The following is a 23,931-nucleotide window of genomic DNA, read 5'->3' as shown; positions in this document are numbered from 1 at the left end:
CCACTTTGCCAAATAAATCGGCATCTAATTATTTTTGAGCTTATTCCAAACTGCAGTTGACGTTGTCGATCATGGTAAGAAAGATTCACGAAAAATTTCGAAGCTCTGAGCGGCGAGAAATTGAACCTGCGTATACACCGGAGGTAAGATGATTTGTTGGGTTGCTCGAGGCTCGTTTCTCCTCTCTTCGTTGCTCGCCTATCGTTCCAATATCTGCAAAACCCAATAAATCCGTCCTCCGGTAACTAGAAACCCTCAAGACCGTAGAACGCTTCTGGACATCCGATCCTCAAGTGTCTTCTTTCTGCTTTCTTTTTCAGAACCTGAAGAACCAGATCATGACGACGAACGTTTGGGTGGAACAAGTGAGTACCACACACTTTCTACCAATATACATCTAATTTTAATTTCGCAATTTTAAGTATCATTCTCGAATGATTCCCTTTTCATTCCCTCGAACATTATGCCCTGGTAATATACTGCCTACATGCTAATTAACCACGGTTCGCGCAGCCGTGTATTAATTGAAACTCGCCGAGTTAATATACGCTTTTAAAAAGCCGGCTCGTTAAATTAACCGCGCCGAGGGCGCACAACAGTGGCCAAAAGAACAAACTATGGGAAGCAAAAAAGAAAAAAGAAGAAAAGAAAGAAAAAGAACTAAATTCTGTTTGACGGTTGAACGCGCAGGTTTCAGGAAACTCGTGGCTGGTTTCGTTCGCGCCGCTGGAATTAAATATATGGCCGCGTTTCCATTTCCGTGGCGTTGTCCCCGAGCGAAAACGCCGCGACTCAACTTAACGAACCGTACCGTTGCCGATTCGCGAAACGATTCCCAGGAGCCGGCGGAATAGGTCGTAGGACCTTATGCCAGCGAAATCCGTGCAAGTCGGTCGTTCACGGTGGAAAACGATCGCCAGAAAGATGAGAACGAAACGTGATTTTCCTCTGCCGTTACTATAGCCGGACGAGAGAACGGGGAAACAGGGAGAAATTCGGAATCGCTGCGAAAGAGGAGGACGCGCGTCACTTTGACCATCAGCTGCTATATCTCTCCTTTCTGCTAGGTTTGGAATTTCAAAGCAGACGAATTTCATTTCGTGCTTGTTGACTACATTCGAAATCGGAATCGCGAAACGGTAGTCGATCCTTATTGACATACCACTTCTTGCCAGTCTTCTCTCCCTCTTAGGCCTCTTCCCGTTCCATGCGATTCAATGTCTGCAGACACTTTTATCCATGCCATTTCTCCGCTTTCTTCTTCTGTTTTCACTTCGCGTTTCGTTTCACGAATTCAGCGACCATAACAGAGAGAATTCGCGTGTCTAGCGAATAGCACCATTATTCTATGCTGGTAGCAGTGTTACACTTCCATCGCCTTTATGCAATTTTTATTTCAATCTCAGATACGATGTTAAAAAATTCAATCGCGCGATTTGTGACACGGTTTCAACATGTGCTGTTTCCGGAGCTTGCTGCTACAGTTTTTAGATAATTAGTCGCTTCGAATTTCGTATTTGTACAAAATGATCATTCCAATTACGCGGCAACAAACTGCGACATTATTTGCAAAATTGATTAAAACAGTATATATAAACAAAGAAGATATTCGACTTGTCATATATGAGTGGTGATATCGAACATACAAATTATCTACAGTCCAGTGTTCTAGATAAGGTCTAACGATTTGTCAAGTTTACTTACTCTGCTTTTCTTTAAATGTCACAGTATTTCTGAAAGTAGGTGTACATTGGAATTTTTACATATCCGAATGACCCTTCAGAACCATCCACGAACACTGTCACACAAAACAAGAAGTCGACGTTGAAGTTGAATCAAGAATTGTAATTGGGATTCCTCTTTATCCTCAGACAACACAGCAGAGAGTTGAGCGATGAATCGCGACCCGTAGTGTTTCGGGAGTGAAAGAGGGTGCAAGAAATTGGGTGCAAGTCTGGAGGAATTTTTTTCAAAGCGTCTGCTGGAATCGGCAAGCAACTGGCTGGCAGCCTGTTGGTTTTTCGCCGGCATTCTTTCCTTTTGGCCCGGCCACTAGTCGTTTGTCCGCGTCAATAGATCTCGCGCCTCTTTTTCTTGCATCTGGCCGGTGGAAAGACAGGGGAGGGACACGTACGTAACACACCGACAGGGAAAAGTATGCCGTCGGCCAGGATCATCTGCCAAGCGAAGTGGCTGTTCTTTATCAGTCGCGAGAAATTGTTTGCCATTGTTGGAGATGGCAAGGCAAGTCGAACCTCCCCGTTGCTTATTTTGGAAGTTCACCGATGCCGGAGTAAACAATCGTGTGTACGCTACTGGGGTGGCTGCAACGTTTTAGTCCCCTCATTGTTGCCTCGATCGTTGATGATGGACAACTGAACCTCTGTTTCTTTATCTAGACGAAATATCTTCTGCTATGGGTTTGTTCATTAATTCTGAATGTAAGTATTCAGCCTCTAGATAATACATTGGCGTATGAAATGAAATATACACCCGAAATTAAATGAGGAGGAGAAGCATTGACAGAGAATGAAGGTAAATGGCAGCTTTAGAATATTAGAAACTGCTTTTCTCGAAAGACTGTTGCGAATGAAGAAATGGACGAGTGTGTAATGACTGGGTCGCGGTACGAAACACTGGGCTTCCATTATACATCATAAATCAGTAATTTTATTTATCGATAAAATATCTATCCTACGTTATACTTGATTTTGTCTGTTTTAATTTAATGTACAATTGGAGAAATGGATAGATTATATGAAAGTTTGTTAAACATGCTTGTGTTATATTTAGTTCACGAGTAATTGTAATTTTTGTTATTGGAAGCAGAAGATGTGAAAGTAATTGATAGTAAAGAAGTAGCGAGTTGAGAGATTGAAATTTATTAATTAGCATCTGCTGGTATTGAGAAGGTTTGTAGAACATCTGATTTTAATATGATTTTCTATCTATATGATATTCTATCTATATAAAGCGCGCGACAGTACAGATTATTATCGTACAAGTTGCAATTCATACAATATGTAACCCGTTGACGTAATACTATATATTATTGTTAATTAAAATGTGATGTCTAATTTCCTAAAGGGAACAGGGTACAGCATATAGGAAATTGTTAAACACATTTAATAGCGTTGTATTGATTCTCAAATAATTTTATTAATTATGTGTTCAAAACCAGAAAATATTACAAGTTATGAGAATAGATTGAAATTCATTAAAAGGAAAATAGAATTTTTAAATAACTCTATCGAGTTTATATACGAGCGTGGAGATATCTTTCAAGTATCTTTCAATAGAAATAAATCGAATGTTATTAGTTATTGAAGTATACGTGAATGTTACACGTATACATATTGCGAGATTTAAGTTCGTGCCTGCGCTCAAGTAGCTATATTTCAATATTGAACTCATTAACAGAAATAAAGTAAAGAAAATAACTAAACCATGCGACTTATCAATCATATCAAGCACGATTGAATGACGAGATCTCGTTGCCTTTGATTTGATTGCGTTTTCTTCCTCAAATCTACGAACATGGTTCGATCCCATGTCTCTGAGCGAATACCAAGAGTTAAATTCCATGCATAGTCACTTAATAGTTACATTTTACATTGGCAAGGATTTTATATGAAGCAGTTAAACGAGAAAATAAGTATTGTATTTAAAATAAAAAAATAGAATTAAATAGAAATAAAGTACCATTTAAAAGATTTGAAAGATGTAGTTAATATTAGATAAAATAAAATAAATCATTAATTTAATTGTTACGAATTGATGCTTTTATTGTTTTAAATTAATAGTGACATTGTTTCGAATCAATGGTATCATTCTTTTAAATTAAGAGTATAATCGTTTTAAATTAATGGAATGACTGTTAAAAAGTAATGGAATGTTAATGGTTTTAAATTAACAGTGTATTTTTATAAATTAATGAAACAACGGTTATATATTAACAGCACAATTGTTATAAATATAAATTAACAGCAAAATTGTTTTAAGTTAACGGTATAATTATTTGAAATTAATGACAAATTGTTTTAAATCAACAGTGGAATTGTTTTCAATTAGTGTTAATTACGTAAAAAATTTTAATGGTATAATTGTTTGAAATGAATAACACATTGTTTTAAATCAGCAGTGGAATTGTTTTCAATTAGTGGTACACGTATTTTATATTAACGGTATATTTTTTTCGAATCAGCACTTGGAATGGTTGATCGAGAGTTAACGACTTCTGCCGATATCATGAAAAATGATTTTTTCGTTATAACACAATCAAATTTATCAATTTTGTAATTTTTATTATAAATTGACGGCTGTTTTTTCATTTTTACAAGCCATCCTAATACTTTATAACAATCTATACATTTTCTTAACTTTATTCTTAGCATATACCATTGTTCAACAATTAATTATTAAATATATAAATTAAATATGTTTCCACACGCGCAATCTATATTTTACTTTCTAATATAAAATTACGTTGAAGTACTGTTTTACTTCAATTATTCGTTTAATTACCTACGTTATTCTACTTAATAATGTAATTTGATAAAAAAATTCTATAATTTGTACTCAATGTACGGCAGAATTCCGTTTATTTGAACGTGTCGTGCGAAAAATACTTACGTTCTCATTACTTACAATTTTTAATTCGCGTAATAGTAAATAGTTCACGTTCAGATAGGCGAATTCATTTACCAGAAGTTTGTTTAATCGGGCACCAACTCAAGTCGTGTTCGAACAAATGGAGCGCATTTAAACGGACTAATTGCAATCATCGCGACGTTATAAATCGCGGAGAGCGCTGTTTTTTTCCCAGTCGACATTTCACAACGTGAGACTCGAAGACACATTTAACGACACGTCTATCCTTAGTCAATGGGATATGCATCTCGAACCTTATACGTTTCATTTGCCGGAACGACTGTTCGTTAGAACGTGCATTCAATGTAACTATAACTTAAGCTTGTTCAGTAATTAAATTACGATCGTGGAGTATACAGTTTCCCAGCATAACGTGAACAGAATTGTGAATAGTTATAGCACCACAGCGTTAATCGGGCTAGTATCGATTTTTAATAACTTTCCTGAAGTGAATCACTTTTCCTGGCGGAGTTCAGACGAAACGCAGGCAAAGGCAATTCCAATGAAGTGCAAGAATTAATTGAAATTCGTTGGATGGTCAAAGGGATGCTGAAACGAAAAGTGGAAAGTTTTGTTCCATTGAATACGCCTTTCTCCGTGAGCATATCGCGGTTCTTATGAAAATCGGCTTCCGATACACTTTGCCAGCCTCGTGCTCGATTTTATCAAGGTCGTTGCATCTCGATTCTCAGGCCCGTTTGTTCCGGCAATATTTGGCGGTCAAAGGGGATGCTGCATCGTGAAAATTGCCCCGATGATATTTACATAGGGATACAATTTCGACAAGTTTTCCGTTCCTTGGCCCTTTGTGACTCTGTATTTGCAGTTCGTTTATGTTTTTACGATGGAAAGCGCGGTTAGAAGATTACTCGCGATACCTTGAAACGAACGGTTCGAGAAAAAACAGCAGAAAGAGGAGTTTTTAATTCGACGGAAAACTTCCTCCACGTTCCTCTTTGTTCGTTTTATCGTTGACCGTAGAACGACTGTGAATTTAATAATAGAATGGGTAGCTCGGCCAACTAAGTGTTCATGCTGCTTGTGTTGCTGACTCGCGTAGCGGTTATTTAATAATTGGAATACAGAAGAAACGGGACTTTGCTAAAATTACGTAGCGAGAATTCGTTTTCTTTCACTTCTCCGTATCGGTGAAGGCTTTTGAAACGGGTACGCCAGAGTTCTGATATTTATTTCTTGTTTGGTTAGTTTCTGAAATGATCGTTCAACGATAATGTAACATAAAGGGAAAATAACAAATTCAATGGAGATCGGCGACGTATCGTATCCTGATATTGTTCAAATAACCATCGCGATGCTACGTCGTACGAAAGTGAGATAATAGAAAAGTATATACAAAAACTGAAAATTAGCTGTTGAGAATTGTGGGTCTTAGTCGCTGAAATAAATATAAATATAAATATAAATGTATAGGAACACTCACATTACATGTAGAAATGATATTAAAATAGTTTCATATTTATTGAATATGTGATTTACAAGATATTCGTAAATACACATTGCACGTGCCTCAGTACTCTTTTTATCTCACCATCTTTTCACCATCATGCGTACGGAACAGTTGCATTCTTCCGTTTTACGAGACGCTGCGCACGCAAATACTCACACACACACACCATACTCATATATGTGTGTCACTACTACGCGACTAATCCTGTGTAACACACAAAATTACACATATCTCAATATTAATATTGGTTCAAAGTCAATTTTTCAAAGGAGGCAGGTGGATTACGTGTCATCATCGTTTCATCCAACAATTCTTATCTTTAATTCTCCTCAATTTCGTTTCTGTAATCCGAAAGGAACGCTTCGATATGACGTTTAACCCGGCGGTTGGTTAAACACGAATAACCATCGACTCTTGCAACTCCTGAAGAAGCAGGCAGCCGAATATCTGTAAAATTGGCCGCATTTATTCTAGCATCTCGGCATTGTTGGTAGTAGCTGGTGTATCTAGCACTTGCAGGTGCTTTCACGACCGATTGTAGGGCTGAGCACCAACAGTGAGACCACAAACAGTCTTGTTCCACTCGCTCGATTAAAATCCCACCCTTCTCTCTGTCTCCTCGAACCAGCGTGGTTTCTTATCGCAGAGAAAAGTTCCGCTGTTCATAACACGTAGTATTTTTGTCTACGAAAACTTTGGAAGAATAACGAATGAGCGAAGAATCCGAATCGTTCGATGCTTAACACAGTAAGAATCGAACTTAATTGCAGATATCGTTACCGCATAAATTCCATTACTTTTCTATTCGCGTAACCGAGCCGCCATTCGAACTAAAAACGCTGCAAGAACTGCGATCCAAGTCGCATAATTTCGACGGTGAAAGGATATTTAAAGGCAATTTCGAATAATCTCGTTTCGAGAGTTTATTGCTTCATGAAAATTAATGTCACTTCTACTGGCAATCCTCCAGTTTCTTAACGAAAACAGTGCTGTAGATTTGCCCTGAACTTAAGATCGCTTGATCCGCCGTTCGCGCTATTATTTCGCATTCTTTTCGACAAATCGATCGAAACACGCCTGATGCGTATAACCGTTGTAAAAGCCGATGGAACGTGTTGTGCCAGCGTGAGTCAGTTTCTTCGTGCTGTTGGCATCGTCAGACGGCGGAATAAGCTGGCAATCTTCGTACATCGGCTGCCGCGGCTGTGAATTCCCTCTCTTTTCGCGAATCCATCGAAAATTCAGCAGACTAAGGGAACAGGCTCGTGACGTTGCCGCGGAAATACGAAAATTTCTAGATATCCATGAATTTAAAGGGTTACACGACAGCTCGACGTCCTTGTCGTTCTAAATCGAGCGCAATTTTAGTTTCCCGCCCCACGGAGAGCTACTAGCTTTCTCCTTCGAGGCCGATGACTTTCCGATATAACGCGACAGCATTTGCTGAAAACGATAAGGCCACCGCCAACCAAACAGTTTAACTTAGGTTCTGGTCCGTATCGAATCTCGTTTACGTTCGCAGTTGCTATTTTTGAACAGAGATATTGTGAACAGTAATTAACGCATCCCTTGCCATATCGATTTTTAGGATTCTTTGTTCATCGATCACCTTTTTGTTCATATTGCCGCCCTTTATTAAAACATTTCGACGCATCGGAGAAGGCTTCAGTTTTATTATTTTCTTTAAAATATCTACTCATTACGTATTTCATAATAGCCATGTATAATTATCATAGATAAGTATACTTGGTTGATAATGTTTCATTAACGTAGCAATTAATGGCATGCGTTATATACTTTAACATAAGAAAATACATGTATGAATAATCGTTACTTTGCTAATGTTCGATTTTGGGAAGAAGAATTGATACCTTGGGTCTTGTTTTAATTTCAATCTAAGATCTACGAATTAGCAGTCGCTATAAATAAACTAATTGCTCTTTAGGGGTGTAACGCGTTAACAAAATACAATGTAACGGTAAATTGATAAAATAAGATTTAAAATACACAGACGCGTAATACTATAGAACTATGTATAACGTTCGAAATGCGTCGTAAAAGCATCATTATCTATATTCAATGGTTGGTGTGTAATTTTATAAAATATTTCACGCTTAGTTTAGTAATAAAAGTAACCAACCGAACGGAAAGTTCGTAGGCGTATCTACACGCCCAACGTGGAACGTATTAAATCCACCCTTTAAGTGAGACGTCGAGCCATTACTTTCCGTCGAATATAACCGAGCGCTGTTCCTCTATCTTCGCGTTACAAAGTTTATTATAGCAGATTCTGGACTCGCAAGAAATTCACCGGCGTTGAATCAACGCGTACAAAACATTCTGAAAACGGTTGACAGTCCCAATTTCACTGAACGAGGCTAAGGAGGAATAAAATACGACCCCGTGGTAGCCCGAAAGCGATATCCATTTCTAGCATGGAAGACTAACAAGCGGTATTTGTCAAGCAGTTTCAAAAGCGATATCCAAAGTAGTTTGCCTCGCGGCGACGGCGTCAAATTGGCATCGTTTTTTCCGAGTGTCGCCGCGACCGGTCGCGATTTTACGAGCTCGTACGGTCCTTCTTGTATCGGCGTGCTTCTCCTCGCGTAATTTATCGCCGCGCCGAGGAGAAAAGGAAATTTTTATGGGCCAGCGAGTCGTACTTTTCAGACGAACGGTCTTACTGGCCGGATTTTTATTAATCTACTTTCCTTGTCTCAAAGAAACCGATTGGAATTTAAGAGCCGACGACTCAAAGGGACGATTTGAGCCAACGACTTTTACAATTGCTGCACGTTTACAGATTCGATAAAGTTTTAACAGCTGTCGTAAATAGTTTGTGCGCGTACTGGTCTCGGGAACAGTTTAGCAGCGATTAAACAGGACCTAAGTCGGACAATTGGCACATCAAGTTGGACATTTATGGGGAATATGCAAAAGTACGCAGAACGCACGTGGAAATACATAAACATACATGTAAAATGTATATAAAATACGAAAGGAGAGTGCCTGTTGTACAATCACAAACAAGACATTCCTCTGCTTGATATTTCCGGCGCAGATACTAATTTGTTTAAAGCGTCGCGGTGCGTCCGAAAGGTGGTTATAATGTCTGATCTATTGCCACTTTGCGACGCAGCAGAAATTTTGGCAGGAGGAAGAGCGACCGCTTCCGACGAGGCTAACAAACGGGCCTCGTGAAACAACGACGGGGTCGTAGCTTCCTGAGGAAATTTCGGTCGTTCAATTTAATGAGTACATCGCGTGGCAGCCGCGGTGGACAAAGTGTTAATTGCTTCAGCGCAATTGAATCGACTCCGCGCCGTGCACGCTATAATCGAGCGAATATATTCCGCCAATGATGGTCCGCCGTTTGCCCGAGCAAAGGGTTTATTGGCCTGACAATCATTTTCAGGTTGCGTTATTTTTCAATCGCAGCGTGTCATCGCTACGTATTTCACTTGTTTCATTTCTTTTGTTCCCTTCTACGTGTAAAATATTGTCATAACCTGTATGGTTTTTAAAAAGTAATATTCCAAAAAAAAGAACGGAAAAATAAATAAATAAATGGTTACGGGTTATTTGTGTCTTTTTAAAAATCTTCGAAATGGTTCGCTGGCATTCACGCAACGGTAATTGATTTAAACGGAGCTAGGCGAATCGTGCGCAGAATTTTTGCCGAATAGGACGAAACTTGGCTAATTGTAGGCGGAATAATTCATGCCCGTGGGAATCGATACGTCTCCGGGATCGTTCCGCACATGTGTGTACCTTTACGAGCCTCCTAATTCCTTCTCGTGTATTTCAAGCGAGGACCAAGCCGATTTTATTGAATTCTCCAACTTGCTTGGAAAATTTGCCTAAGAAACATGGCAATCTACATAATGAGAATCTGTATAGTTTGGAACCATTGGTCGATGAAACGCCTTGAACGTTTCGCTTCGTTAACAGAATATCAATAGAGGAGGTTTCGATGCGTTGAAATGTTATTAAAAATCAAGCGAACCGCCCGAAGTCATCGGAGAACGCATCGGCGGAGTTTAATTCGTCGACCATGCAGCTCGTCCGCGCAAATGCAATTATTTACAATCATCGAATTCATCGACCAACGGGATGGCAAACTGGACACCGACTCACCGTACGTACCTCGTAACGATCGATATCGTTTCGGTGGAACGCGCGGTTGGGAATCAACGATCGTTTGTTACGATTTCCGTCGATCGTTGCGCGTGATGTTGATGAATTAGAATTACGCATGAAACGTACGTTACTGCTTTTTACCAACGTGGCAAATTATCGATTCTATAACATTTCGTTGTCTATGTTTCGTTTATGTTTGTCGATGGTACTTGTAGCAACGTGGAGAAAAATCACGGAAAGAACGGTCGCTTATCGTTGGTACTCGATTTCAAAGGTTCCTAGATACCGTTCCAGAAAACGACGAACTAGCGTCAGTATGCTGTCAACCATAACTCGAGATACCTCTAGGCAACTGCAGTTCGCATGTTTCGAGATTTTTTGGAGGAAAATACAGGAAATACAAGACCTGTCGTCTCGAGCAGACCTCTTGCCAGAAAATTCCTTACAATCCAACAACTAAATCCGCAATTTCTTCGTTTCTATCATACGAAGTATTCGCGAAGTTAGTCAGAGAAGGAAATTGTTTCTTTATTCCACTTATAACTCGCTTCTTGGTCTTCGGATCGGCAAAGAATCAACCGCGACCTGCTATTCATCGCACGCGTTCGCATAGTAATTCGCTACATTTATTTAATATTTTAATATTTTTCACGTAAACGATATTTCGGTATTTTTGATATTAAGGTCGTACTTTATTTTAGCGTATTGAGATGCCAATAGTTGTAGTGTATAAGCGTAGAAATGGAGTCAGCGATAAGGAAAACCCGATTTATTTCATTTATTGACACGCATAACCCGACAACGACATGAATATTGAACGCGGCGAAAACTCGATAGAAACGCGGAATGGACGAATGGAGGTCAGTTTTGTTTAATGTTACGTGAAACTGTGCGAAAGTTGTTACGAATGCGCTGGTTTATCGAAACGATTACTTTAAAGAGGGACAGTTGATGGAGAGTTCGCGAGAATTTCACACGTTTCATCTTGTCATGGCGTTTAATCGTTCAAAGTCTAATTGGAGACGTAAATTTTAAATGGGAATGATCCAGTATTTGCAAGGAGAGGTTTCTATCTGAAGGATTCTCAAGAAGATCAGGTGGAGAGCTTATAGAGAGTAATTATTTGAAGTACAGCGAACGATAATTCGATTCGAAGTGCAAGTATGGTCAATGGAGGCAAGTTTGGACGACGTGCGAAGCTGTATTGCTATTTTCCAGAGTAGCAAGTTTCTTGGCTTCAAACGGAATTATTAGTTCACCAAACGGCAGAGTCTAACGTAATCAGGATTTGTCCAAAGTTTCGTACACCTTCTATTATATAGTTATTGACGTATTTCGACCTCATCTTCGAGATGAATTGCACACACAGACCTACCTACGCTTTGCCTCAATTACGATCCAAAATAGTTTAATTAATTTTCACATAATTTTGGTTTAACCTCCTGTTAAGTGTTTCAGTTATGTACATATCGCATGATCCGAACAATTACTATTTTTCACAGACAAAAGTTTAACTCGTGAGTTATAATCGGAATTGGTAGAAAGTAATTAAAAATGTCGAAGCACTGTGCGATTATCGAGATTGATCGCCTGTTTAAAATATGCTCGCTGTATTCATTTTCTCCACTCTGTATCCGTTACCATGGTAGAAGAACGAAAATAAACGAGACTTATTTTTGCGTTGTTTCTGCTTGCAGGAGTGGAACGATTACAAGCTGAAGTGGAACCCGGATGATTATGGCGGTGTCGACACCCTCCACGTGCCGTCGGAGCATATATGGTTGCCGGACATTGTTCTTTACAACAAGTAAGTCGATCTAATTACGTCTGGTCACGCGACTTTTTCACCGGATTAAATCCGATAGCGGTGAAATTGATACTCTTGCGAGAGATAGAATTTCGATATTGGTTTATTTCGAGATATAACAATGGAGAAATACTAGAGACGTCTCGAGGGTTTTAACGGCTGGACGACAAAATTAAGCGCATTAAATGGCGCTAGCCGTTTCGACAAGACCGGGCGTCGTGTTCACTGATAAAAACCGATAAAATATACGACCGTGACCGAGCAGAGCAATTTGCCACAAGACGTCTTGCACGAAACCGGGTGCAAGCCAGACTGCGGATGCAATTTGTTCGTCCAAACGATTTTATTTTTATAACCGGAAAGGACTAGCTTAAACAGCTGTTCGATACGTTCGATGTCGCGTACGATATTACACGTGCTCGATTTTCCGGCTTTAACCATCCTTTAATTTCCTTTCGCTGCAATTTATAAACGTGCTCGGGGCACGATAAAACACGCCGATAAAGACGATACGTTCACGTTTAACGATACTCCAATTTTACCGGATACTCAAATTAAAAAGTGTCGCGAGATAAGAGTATAATATATTTATTTATTTACTTATTTATCTTAACGGGTTAATCAACTTATTGCCAATGATGATCACAGGAGAAGTATATGACAGGCATATTTGATAAGAACTTATCGACCGACTGTATAATTTACAACAAATACATAACAATATGAAAGAGAAGCAATCGATAAAAAAGCATGAAAAACATTCGCTGAAATTACAGCTAAGCTTCGGATACTTTGAACAGTTAATCATCCATAACACGAAAACTGAAATACGTAGGACATGTTTTTATGTGATGTTTATTTGCTTACTTTTTAGTATGTAGATTTACCCTCTGAAGTATAGACATGACCCATGCTTTATAATAGTCTAAGAAATACCGCGCGAATTATCGTCTAGAAGGGGAGAGACAGTTATCCAAAAGGGCTGAGGATATTTCAGCCGGTTTTTCGCGTTAATCTGGCCCACGTTGATCCTCTTTTGCCCATTCTTTTCGGACGTTGGTCCCAATGTATTGGGATACGGTCACGGTACGCTGCGGCGTCCTTCATCTTGGTCCAGTCATACTTCATAGGATTTTAGTGGAAAGTGCAGAGCACGGTATCTCGTAAACCGCGGTGGAATATTCCGCGCCAGTACGTGACGTTTTCAGCCGAGAGCCCGCTAAGGCCATTTTGAAAATCCACGACCGAAACGGGACACACACGAGCTCCACGTATCCTGACCGAGGCGAGCTAACGCTGAGAAATAGGATGTACTTCGCCCCAAGGACGACACTTTTACGAGGAAGTAGGGTCGAGTCGTCATGACGCCATTCTTGTAGCCTAAATGGCTCCCGGCCGACTTCGTGCTCGACTATCGTATACCGAATTCTTCCTTGTATCTGTAGGATAAGAAATCGAGTGCTCTTAAGCCAATTCAGGTAAAATTAAGATGGTCTCGATCGTTTCTATGGGTGTATTTATTGGTTATCTGTATCAACGTATCTGGATTATGGCGTATAGCAACGAGCGTGTAAGTAGGAAGATTCTTACTCGGTGAACTAAAATTCTTATGAATTTCTTTAAACGGTGCAAATGATTTCGAAAAATCTAGCAATTGACGATAGGATAAAATTTAATAAAACGTAATGCGTATTGCCCCGTCGAATTCGAGCTTTAGAGAAGCGACGTTTTATATGCATTAACTTAGCACGTTGCCATACCTAGAAAGGAGAATTTGTATTCAAATTCAAATCCCGCTCATGATCATTTAACAAATGTAGTCGTATATTTTTCCTATATAAGCAGTTCACGCGAAATCTCGTCTGAAAATCTTACGAGATGTTAGCGCGAACGATGATACAAGTGATGGAATGGAAGCTAGTTTAGTTACAGCTAGTTGTCCCAAGTAGAAATTGAATTCCACTTCAACACAACGTTCCCAAACTTTGCTACACGTTCAAAGTAATTTGAACGAAGGAATCCACTTCTTTCGTACTTTTCCAAGAATTTAATTGCTTCTACGCTAGTTACGGGATACTAGTGTCGTCGATGAAACTCGAGTTAACTTGGTTTGAACGAAGGTGGCATTTTCTATTTATCGATGTCCGCGTGTCTCTCACGATTCAATTGTCAAGCTCGAGTAAACCGTTTGGCTTTTCGAAACCGTTTCGTTACCGATGCTTCTCAGCTAAAGAAGGTTAACTCTTCTGAAGTTGAAAGCAAACTGCGTGAGCAGAAATTTTGCGCCTATTTTCCAGCCCGAAGGCGCAACGTGCTTGACTCGTGCTCGGCCGAAGAGCCCGATCGTTCCCTCTTTGCTGAAACGTACGATCAAACTTTTTCCCCCTGTTTGCGCCGACGAGTGCGCCTCTCATTATATCAGCCGCGCAGCGTTTTCTCCTACGCGAGGTCTCACGGCTGCTGGGAGACGCGTCGGCGTTTCCACGAGTTTTATTTTCAATTACGCACTGGAGTGGCTTCGGCACGGCCACGCGTTCAATGCTAAGTCATAAAGAACGTTCTCGAAAGTCGAAACTCTCGACATACATTACGCTATTTCAATTACTCGAACAGCGGCAGAGAAGAACAGGGGTGGAGGGGACGAATCGATTGTCCCGACGGCGCAGCGCTTCGAAAGGCTCAAAAAGTATCGGGGCTTTGTGCAGCCCGACAGCATGCAAATGTATCCTACGAGCGAGTTTGTCGTCCGCCTCTTCGATCTTCTCTGCCACCAAGGTGGGAGTAATTTGTATGGAATATTCGAATCTTATTAATAATTCACCGTCGTCGTTGAAGATGGGGCCAGACGAAGGGGGAGCGGCTTGTTTGAAACGAATGTCAAAGGAAACGTGGTCGTGAAGAGTTGAAAGGGATTCCTCGGTGATCTCGTGATATCGAGATACGCCGCATAATGCGGATATTGTTACAAGATGAATTTTGATGGTGTTCGCTCCATTTGACGTTTCCGAGACCTGGTGACCGTGTTCCTTTCGCTCCCTCTCCTCGCCCCTCTTTGACCATTTTATCGAATTTTAACTTCAACCCCTCTGTCGAAGGCAATTCGCTGTTTAATAACTTGGTCACGGCTTTATTGTCTAGATGGAACGAGGGATGGAAGTTTGTTGATTGCTTTCAGCCGCTTTTAGAAGAGGGAACGGTGAAAAAGGATGAATTATCGAGCGTGAAGAATATAAGACACGAAAGTTTCAGCCTGAATTTGCGAGACACCGAGTCTCGAACAATCCACTCGTACTTGCAAGTTCTCGGATGGAAGTTCGAGGTCAACATCCATTGCCGACCAGCGTGAGAAGGTTGCCTTAAGCTTAGACGATGTATCAATTAAATGGGAGTCAAGTTGCTCCGGTAAATTTGACTGTGAGTCGTCTGACGTTTCTCATTTCTCTAGTTTCCTCTGCGATAAGTTTTACGGCGTTATCTTTGAATCGACTTAATCGTCGATGAGGCGGCGCCTCCAAATTCTCATTGTTATACTATTTCTTATGAATGTGCGCGTGGTTGCGCTGCCCTTCGGCTAAACACATTCTTCTAAAACGACGAATAAAAACATTTTCAACCAAAGAGCCGCGCACTCGACGTGCATAGCACTCGTTCCCGTGTACCCAGACTCTTCAGACTCTACGAGAAGCTTGAAGATGCGCGATATCGGAACGGCTAATAATCTCGTTCAATTTCAAGGGTTAAATACCAAGAAACTTTTCAGGTACATTTACACAAATGCAGGTCTCGATTATTGAAGTAAGACCAGGTGTAAAAATGTCATTATCTTAGCTACGACTTTTTCAGGAAGCTTCCCAATTGTGTTTGGTTTATCAAATTATCATTGAAAATGTAGGCAATCGTTTATACGTAGTAACGTACTTTATTACTAAATCGAGAGTTTACGAGCGGTTCTATAATTTTGAAAAACGGAACACGAGGCTTGTGTGAATTATGGGAACGGCGGAGTGGTGGTAGGAACGGAGCACGTAGCGGCAAGTGCAGTTTTGACGAATAGTTTCGCGATGTTTAAAGAATTCTCAAGCGGTGGCAGTGGGCGCGAATTATTCGCCAAGTTTCCTGCAAACTTTGAACGATTCTTAAATGGAACGACTAAAAAGTCGCTTGTAGAGAACGAGGAGAATAAATGTCTTTGTTAAATGGATGTTTAACGTGGGTTGTTAGCAGAGGAACAGTGCTTTTGGCCACACGTGTGAATCGTAATCCTATATTAAAGATGATAAGCTAGGTATTCGTCTGCTCGTGTAATGTCTTTTGGCTTTTAAAAAATCCCTCCTGATGTAACGAAAGCTTCTACGATTTCTCTCGTTTGCCATACGTTTCTTTAAAATATACACACGATTTAAAGCGATGGACATCGCAATAACGCAAGGGTCCGTATCGTTGGAGAACGTTGAAGTTACAATTTAGAACTTATGAAAGCAATTTATATGCGCACATGTAAATTAGATACCATTGGATGGAGACATTTATTAGCGGCAGGGAGTTTTTCATGAAAAGAAAGTTTGGTGAAAAGTTCCGCCGAAAAAGGCTCTTTCAGGGGACTGAAAAAGTTGTGGAAGGGAGTAGGGTGGCGAAGTTTTGCCGCGGAAAATCGATAAGTCGCGACGAGGCTGAGGGTGTACGTTGGTGAGATCGAGGGGCCAGGACAGATCGTCGGATGAAATTTAATTAAGAAACGACCGATCTATAACGCGTTTCACTGCAGTCGACGTTGTCATAAATAAAACCGCAGGTCATTGTACGAGTTGCATTCAATATTAACACCTTGATAAATCTGAATTCGATATTCCGACTCGCTGTCGATGGGCGTACCGCGCGACTTCGCGGCTCCGTTTATAATTGAACTTATCGATTATGGGACATACCGTGTAATATACAGCACTGTGCTAAAGCCCTGGACCATCCGCACTATCTTATAGCGATAGATAAAATACACAGTGTTTGACGATAGTATTTGTACACCTTTTCCAGGTTGGAAAATCTGTTGTAAATACTGTAATAAATAAAATTCACAACGTTGAGAATGAAAAGAAATGAAAAGGACGAGTCGGTATTTTGAAAGGTTGCAAAGAGAATTGTTAAAAATAAGAGATAAGTTTATTAAAAATATACGCAGTAGCGTCCCTTCCAAAATATTGTTACTGTTGAGTGAGCGAAAGAATTCACGTAAGATATTAGTTATTTCAAATTAATCAAGAAATTTTTTAGGCAATTACTAACTTGAATAAAATATTTGTTGTAAGAACGACGCAGTGAAAGCAATATCACGTGTCTTTATATTCATTCGTAAAGATACGTAACTTGATATAATATAATGCTACATTTTTGTAGGGCGTTCCATAACGTGAGATTCATATATTATAGAAAAAGGAATAAGTTGCAAGCATTTCAAGTCTCGGAGTATCAAATAGGTATACATAAATTTCATGAAATTATCGGTTTCTTCTCGTGGAACGTCTCCGAGGTACGGTTCCCTCATAAATATTCAGTTTCCATCGCTTTAATTGAAGTACATACGGCAAAGTTGCGGCGTTATATTAGAAGATTCGTGTTCCTGGAAGATACACGTGCCAGCGAACGTAATATCCGCGGTAACTAAGTGAAAGTCTGACCCGAGGTGTTGGAACAAGAAATCCGGTCTCGTTTATCAAACTTAATTTCTTCGCGCCGTTAAATACGATTTTCATTCGGGGCCAAGATAAACCCGATGAACAGAAGCATCCGGGATATCTGGTTTGTGTCCGTCGAAGCAGCACAATAGCAGTAACAATATTCGTGGTTAATCGAGAACCAGCGGATTTAATCGAAAAACCTGGAAATACGCGGCCGTATCGGATATACCCGAGTAGCTGGAAAATGAAAATGAAACGAACATGACTAGGATGTCGATCGGTACGTAATAATTTTATCCACCTGTTAGAAATAATTAATATTAGGTGGAGATCGCGATGTGCGCGTATGACTCTTTTCTTACTTTTCATTACTTTCTAGATTAAAATTCCAATTCCAGCTATCACATTAATTTTCATTAATTGTAGGGAAAGATCCTAAGCCTGGCCGCTGGCAATTGCGATATTCATCCAGAAGTAACGATAGATGAAGCAACTAACGATAGTTGTTAAATCGTTCGGAACTCGAGATGATTAACAATTCAACATTATGAAAATATCGACGTTGAATTGATAATGATGGTACAACGCCGCTGTCGTTTAATCGTGTCGAAGAAGATCGATGAATATTTATGGAACGAACTGATCCACGTGGTTAATTGCGCATTAGAGAATCGAAAAGGTGGAGATCGGTGCCGAGGAGACGTGGAAAGGGATGGAAAGACAGACACAGTGGAACTAGTTTCACGGGGAAGGGGATCATGCACCGAGGGAAAAGTTGAAATTACATGGAAACTATTTCTCTGGCGGCTCCATCTCGGCCCTGTATCGAGGAAAAACGATTTTCGTTGAAAGTGATCCAATAGCGGGCGAAAAAGCGCAGACCCGCGGCTCTTGTATTGGCTCGAAACAGATAGGACAGGATCCAATAAACTCGGCGAAGCGTCGGGGCGCAATCAACGATGCAAATGCTCGGTCCGTATAAAGAAAGCCGCATAAAGGGTGGGCAAAGTGTTTTTTCGTATGCGGCCCTTTTTTACGTGCCGTATCACGCGCTCGTTCAATCGTCCTTCTCGTTCTCGTTCGTCGGGTTCCTCGCGATTACGGAACTTTCGATCAGGCATCCCATATGGAAATGACACAGGCGTGAATGTAATCAGCGCTAGCTGCTAGATCTAGGTTGCAGTGGAATACGAGGGCTTCGTTTTGCATAGAATAAGCGCGCACGTGAAATCCTTCCGCCAGCGGTATAATTAATTGTCCGATAGTCTCTCGCTACAGAAGGAGTTTGGCCAGAATGAAAATGGATGAAATATTCAAGGCGAATCGTCGTGAAGCTTGGAAAGGATTTAACATCAAATGCGATTATGATTGATAAAAAACAAAGAATAACAAACGGAACAAGTAAATATACTAACTGTACGGAATAGATACAACTGTCAAGTATATTATGTTACGTAGTGACGGAAAACATATTAAACTGATACGAACGAAATTAGAACGAAAGATGTATGGAAAAATACATAATAGAAGAAACGTGTAATAAGAAATCACGAAATATCCTTCTGTGAGAAATTACGAATTAATTATTTTCACTACTTCCGTGCTTTTGTTATTAACACATTGCGCACGGCGCTCTGCGCGCTCAAAGCGCTCCCAGGCCCCGCATATTTTTTTACGCTCCAGAAGCATGCTTGGCAAGCAATAGGGTGCGTATATGCAAATTTTTAATTTGCATTCGGTATTATATTTTTTATTCGATCTTCTTCCATGTCTGATCGCATCACTTAATTCAAGAATGTTACTGCTATCACTGAATTCATTTTCGTCGCAAGTGTTGTTTGGTGCATCAGATAAATCATCAAACAACAATTCACTTTGACTTTCATTTTCTTTACATCTATGTGTCATTTTGCTGCTTTTATAATGTTAGAACCTATTTCATAAAATAATTTTTGTTATAACTTATCAGTAACAGATTGAAAATGTAAATGATTTTTAAAAAGTTGTTTCCTTACAAATTAAAACACGAACTTTGAAATAACAAAATGTACAACAATAAAACACTTTATAGGGTACAGATCTACCGATGTACTGGCTATACTGATTGATTGTTTCTACATGCTTGCAATGTCAACATTCAGTTGTTTTGCTAATCAATTGTCACAAGAATGCGCAAGGCTTCATTACCCTGGTAACGTAACAAAAACATTTGTCTCTGGTTGCTTAAGTCATCGGTTCAATCGAAAAAACGTGAAAACGAGATATCTCGTGACCCGTGAGTAATGTGTTAAATAATTTATATTCGTATTGATTGTTTAAAATTGCCAAACCATCGTTTTAGCTTAAACGCAGTAATCAGAAGGCGATCGAGAGAGGGACGAGTGTTGCTAGCACAAGGAAACGATACAAAGGCAACAGAGACCGATACCAGGTGTCGAGGTACACTCGGTGTAATCAACGGGAGTAAATAGGTGTCGGTCGTCAGAGGGAAGCGGGCAAAAGGGTTCGGTACAATGACCCGCCGGCGTACGTGCGGGCGGACAGCGCGAAATGCAAAGTTAAAATATGCAGGGAACGTACGTGAGCCGGAATCTCGTTACTCCATTATCGCCGGATTACTGCGCCTGCAGCTCGTCCCAGACGCGGTAATCCGGTCGCAGCGCGCGCCACGAACGCGCGTTAACGAAGTAACGCGGCCTCAAAGTAACCACGCCGGACCTACTCGCGAGATACAACTTTCCTCGCCTCGCGCATATTCTGCCAATTCCCAGTTCCTCCAGTCACGCGTTTAACCTTTAAAACCTCATCCGCAGTTCCTACCACGAAGTCTGTAACAGACGGATTTTCAATTAACACTGAACGCATCCCCATGTGCCTCGAATAAGTTCGTAGCTTGATTACCGGTATAACAATGATCCAAAGCGAAATCTAAAGTGATACAGTTGCAGTTTTCGAAGCTGTTAGAAACACAGAAAGGAATATTAATGGTGTTTGCAGCTACATGGCAAATAGATAGCACGAAGTTCGGATATGTATTGAGATGTGGATAGACTGTAGATTCAGTCGGGACTAGAATAAATGGACAGGTAGTGAAAATGAATAGCAACGAAGTTTCGTTAAATGCTGCTTGCTTACACAAGAACGTAAATATTAATTTCAATTATTTACCAAATTATCTATGTACTATAAGCAGATATAAGAAACAATACTTTATTATATAACATTAGTATCTACTAGTTCGAGCATAATTCGTTCATATCTACTTCCATTATCTGTCCACTTATTTTTACGCCGGATTGTACGTTGAGTTACAAACAAGCTTTTGATTCTTGAAATAATAAGCAAGTTGACGAGTGCTGCGTTTAATCATACATTTATCCAGTTCTAATTTTCTGTTATCTTGCGCAAATCGTGTTTCATATACCGTGATCATTTCCATGCAAAAAAAAAAAAAAAAAGAGAGAAAAGAGAATGGACTCGTCGCCATTCTGCAGAGTGTTAGGTTGTCCGGAAAGTCTTTCTTTCGCAAACGTGTTTTTTACGACAATGCACGTTTATACAAACGTGAAACCAAGTGTGTGAAATGTCGCGGTGTTTATCTCGACAAAACAAAATGGATTGTACGTAATTCGACAAAATAATATAAAACAAAAAACGTTGTACGTCTACTATTTCCTGATAAAACAAAAGGAACTTTTCGGACAACCTAATACATTCTCAAGTCACCAGGCGTGTGACAACGATATCAATGAACAGTGAAACAATACTGTCGCTCGTAATGTCATAGGATATGTTTTCAGAATTACACTGCTATTCCTTTCTTCTTGGAATTTACCTCGGTGAAGTCGTCCTGTCCACGGGACGACACGGGGCCGTTAAGTTTATGATTCATAAGGTGCGCGATGACTCGAGGCACGCGACAATCCCCTAAACACCGACGGCTTATCGTACACAGTGATACATTTAACGTTTGAAACATAAGACAAGCGCGTAGTTGGAGCTGTGTTAAATTAGGAGGAAATTGAACTGTTCGCGAGACTATCAAATTTCTGACTTAATGCTCGTAAGTCACGCGTCAGCCCCGTTACGGACTTCCGCTTTCACTGTGTAAATTAACTAAACTTACGATTTCGTAGGATCGCGCCTGAGTCCGCGCATTCTCGTTGTTTCCTCTTCCCTCGTTCGAATTAATCGATCGACGCTTTATCATCTGTGATTTATCGCCTTTCTTCTGAATCGAATCGAAATTGAAATGTTTTGAATGTCCTTGGTTCTCTCTGCGCCAATTTAATATAAATGTCGCAGGGTTGTTAAGAAAATACAATTTTTGGGATATTTGAAACATCGGAAAGAAAGGAAAATCTAAAATTCAGTAATTTATATATTGTTCCTATGAGATACAAAAATTAGTTAAAATAGCAAATACTTTGCAAAAGTCCGCTGCAGAAATCAGGAATACGATACCTACAATGTTAGGAAATATAGTTTATCGTGCTAGAAATATTTTAATTTTTTCGAACTTTATAAAATTATAGGAAGCGGATCGAGGATAAACAATGATGACAAAAATAGTAAACAAACTCTCTTAATTTTGTTCCATGAACATACCGTTAAAAAACAAAATTCACTAATGTGTAAAGAAACAAAGTTATAAATGAAATGTTATTTAACCGTAATAGTTAGCTGGATTTTAATGGATTAATAAAATACACAAGAAATAAAACCTATGTAGAATATTTTAGATATTTCTAAACATTTCATGCATTCTGTGTATCCTTGCACGTTGAAATATCCTACAAATACGTAGACGCTCGCAAGTAATAATTTTTCTCTTAAAACTTTTTATTTGAAACTTCCTTTGAGATTTCCTAAAAAATTTACTTTTACCAATCGCGTCAGTTTTCTAGCAAATCAACCACACTTATATAAATCCACCGAAAGATACACTACGTAATTACATCTTTATCTAAGAAAAAGCTGTGCCAGTGCACCTGATATCTCTCACGGTTTCACCTTCCATTTTCACGCCACTAACCCAACCTCCAACTACCCGAAGACGATGTTCTCACTCGATCTTGCTCATAGTAGATGATCCCGAGAGGAGAAGAACAATCCCGAAACAACTGCAACGTGCTCGTTGCTGTACAAAATGGAATTATCTTCGTCGTCGAGCGGGAAAACACACGCTTGTTCGACTATCGTCGTGGTTGTCGCTTGTATCTCTGAGCGCTCTCCTTCGTCGGTGCTTTCGTCAACCTCCCGACGGCGTGTTCCCGTCGTTGACGTCGACGTCGTGTGCTCGCCCCGACATCCAGCCGCATCATAGCGGCCTAGCTGCCGACTGACCTAAAATATGCCAAGTACACGTGGCCCTGTTAGGATCCCGAACCTGCAGCCTGGCTGCCACCCTCTGCTGTTCCCCAGAAACCAGCCTCCGGTGCCAAGTAAACGCGTCGCTGCGTTATACATTTTCTCGCATAAACACAAGCGTCTCGCCGTCGTAAATTGGATGCCAGCTGATACACGTTGATTGCTAATTGGTGTGTTTCGGTTTCTAAGTACGAAACTCCGTTATCGAAGGCGGTTGAGAGCTGCAAGGGGTTATTTCGCTGCTGGCTGAAGTTTCGCGTGGGGTGGAACACGATGCAGATGTGGCAGAAATTACGGAAGGGCAAGGGAAACGAGTGCTTAGCCGGGCTCGCAGCGAACTCAGCTAATTCTCTTTGAGTAATTTCGGATAGAGGCGACGACTGCGTTGTTTGAACGTTGTTGTTGAGTTGCAGCTCGAGATAGAAACTCATTGTTGTGCCTTCTTCGAGTGATTATGTAATTAGGAAAGACTGTGTGAAACGCGAGATGGGACGCGCCACGGTGCGTAGATCGAAAGGTTTTTCCCAGGGGAGAAAGAATTCCGCAGGTCTCTCGTTGGTTTCTAAATTTCGCGAGAAATAGAATTTCTGTTGGCGAAGGAAGCGTTTCACGATGCAGGGAATTGCGTTTTCTGCGCGATGCAATTCTCGCCACTTGCCTCTGGGTATTTCTTCGAGTCGGTGAACGAAAATAGAGTGGCAGCCGCGAGGAAACAAACCGCTATTGTCACAGATCGCTGACCATTCTCGCGAAATCCACGATAATCTTTTTTACTCGGCTCGCCGGTGAACCAACTGCAGTCGAGGCCATCACGTACAACCGGC

The 23,931-nt window shown here is 40.4% G+C and overlaps 1 protein-coding gene across 2 annotated transcripts in view; it reads left to right on the top strand.

The window, feature by feature from the left end:
* LOC122570483 (acetylcholine receptor subunit alpha-like 1) overlaps positions 1–23,931 on the top strand; it is a 163,355-nt gene that overhangs the window by 93,368 nt on the left and 46,056 nt on the right. Inside the window, exons 3-4 of one of the 2 annotated variants that reach the window (XM_043732851.1) lie at positions 321–365; positions 11,956–12,065. In XM_043732851.1, the coding sequence (XP_043588786.1) occupies positions 321–365; positions 11,956–12,065 (155 nt within the window). Of the gene's footprint in view, positions 1–320; positions 366–4,854; positions 4,956–11,955; positions 12,066–23,931 lie in introns of those variants that run through there. The other variant, XM_043732852.1, reaches the window with a different exon arrangement.

The sequence above is a fragment of the Bombus pyrosoma genome, linkage group LG9 (genome assembly GCF_014825855.1).
Source record: "Bombus pyrosoma isolate SC7728 linkage group LG9, ASM1482585v1, whole genome shotgun sequence".
Taxonomy (NCBI): domain Eukaryota; kingdom Metazoa; phylum Arthropoda; class Insecta; order Hymenoptera; family Apidae; genus Bombus; species Bombus pyrosoma.
This window is presented reverse-complemented; position numbering and strand designations above follow the sequence as displayed.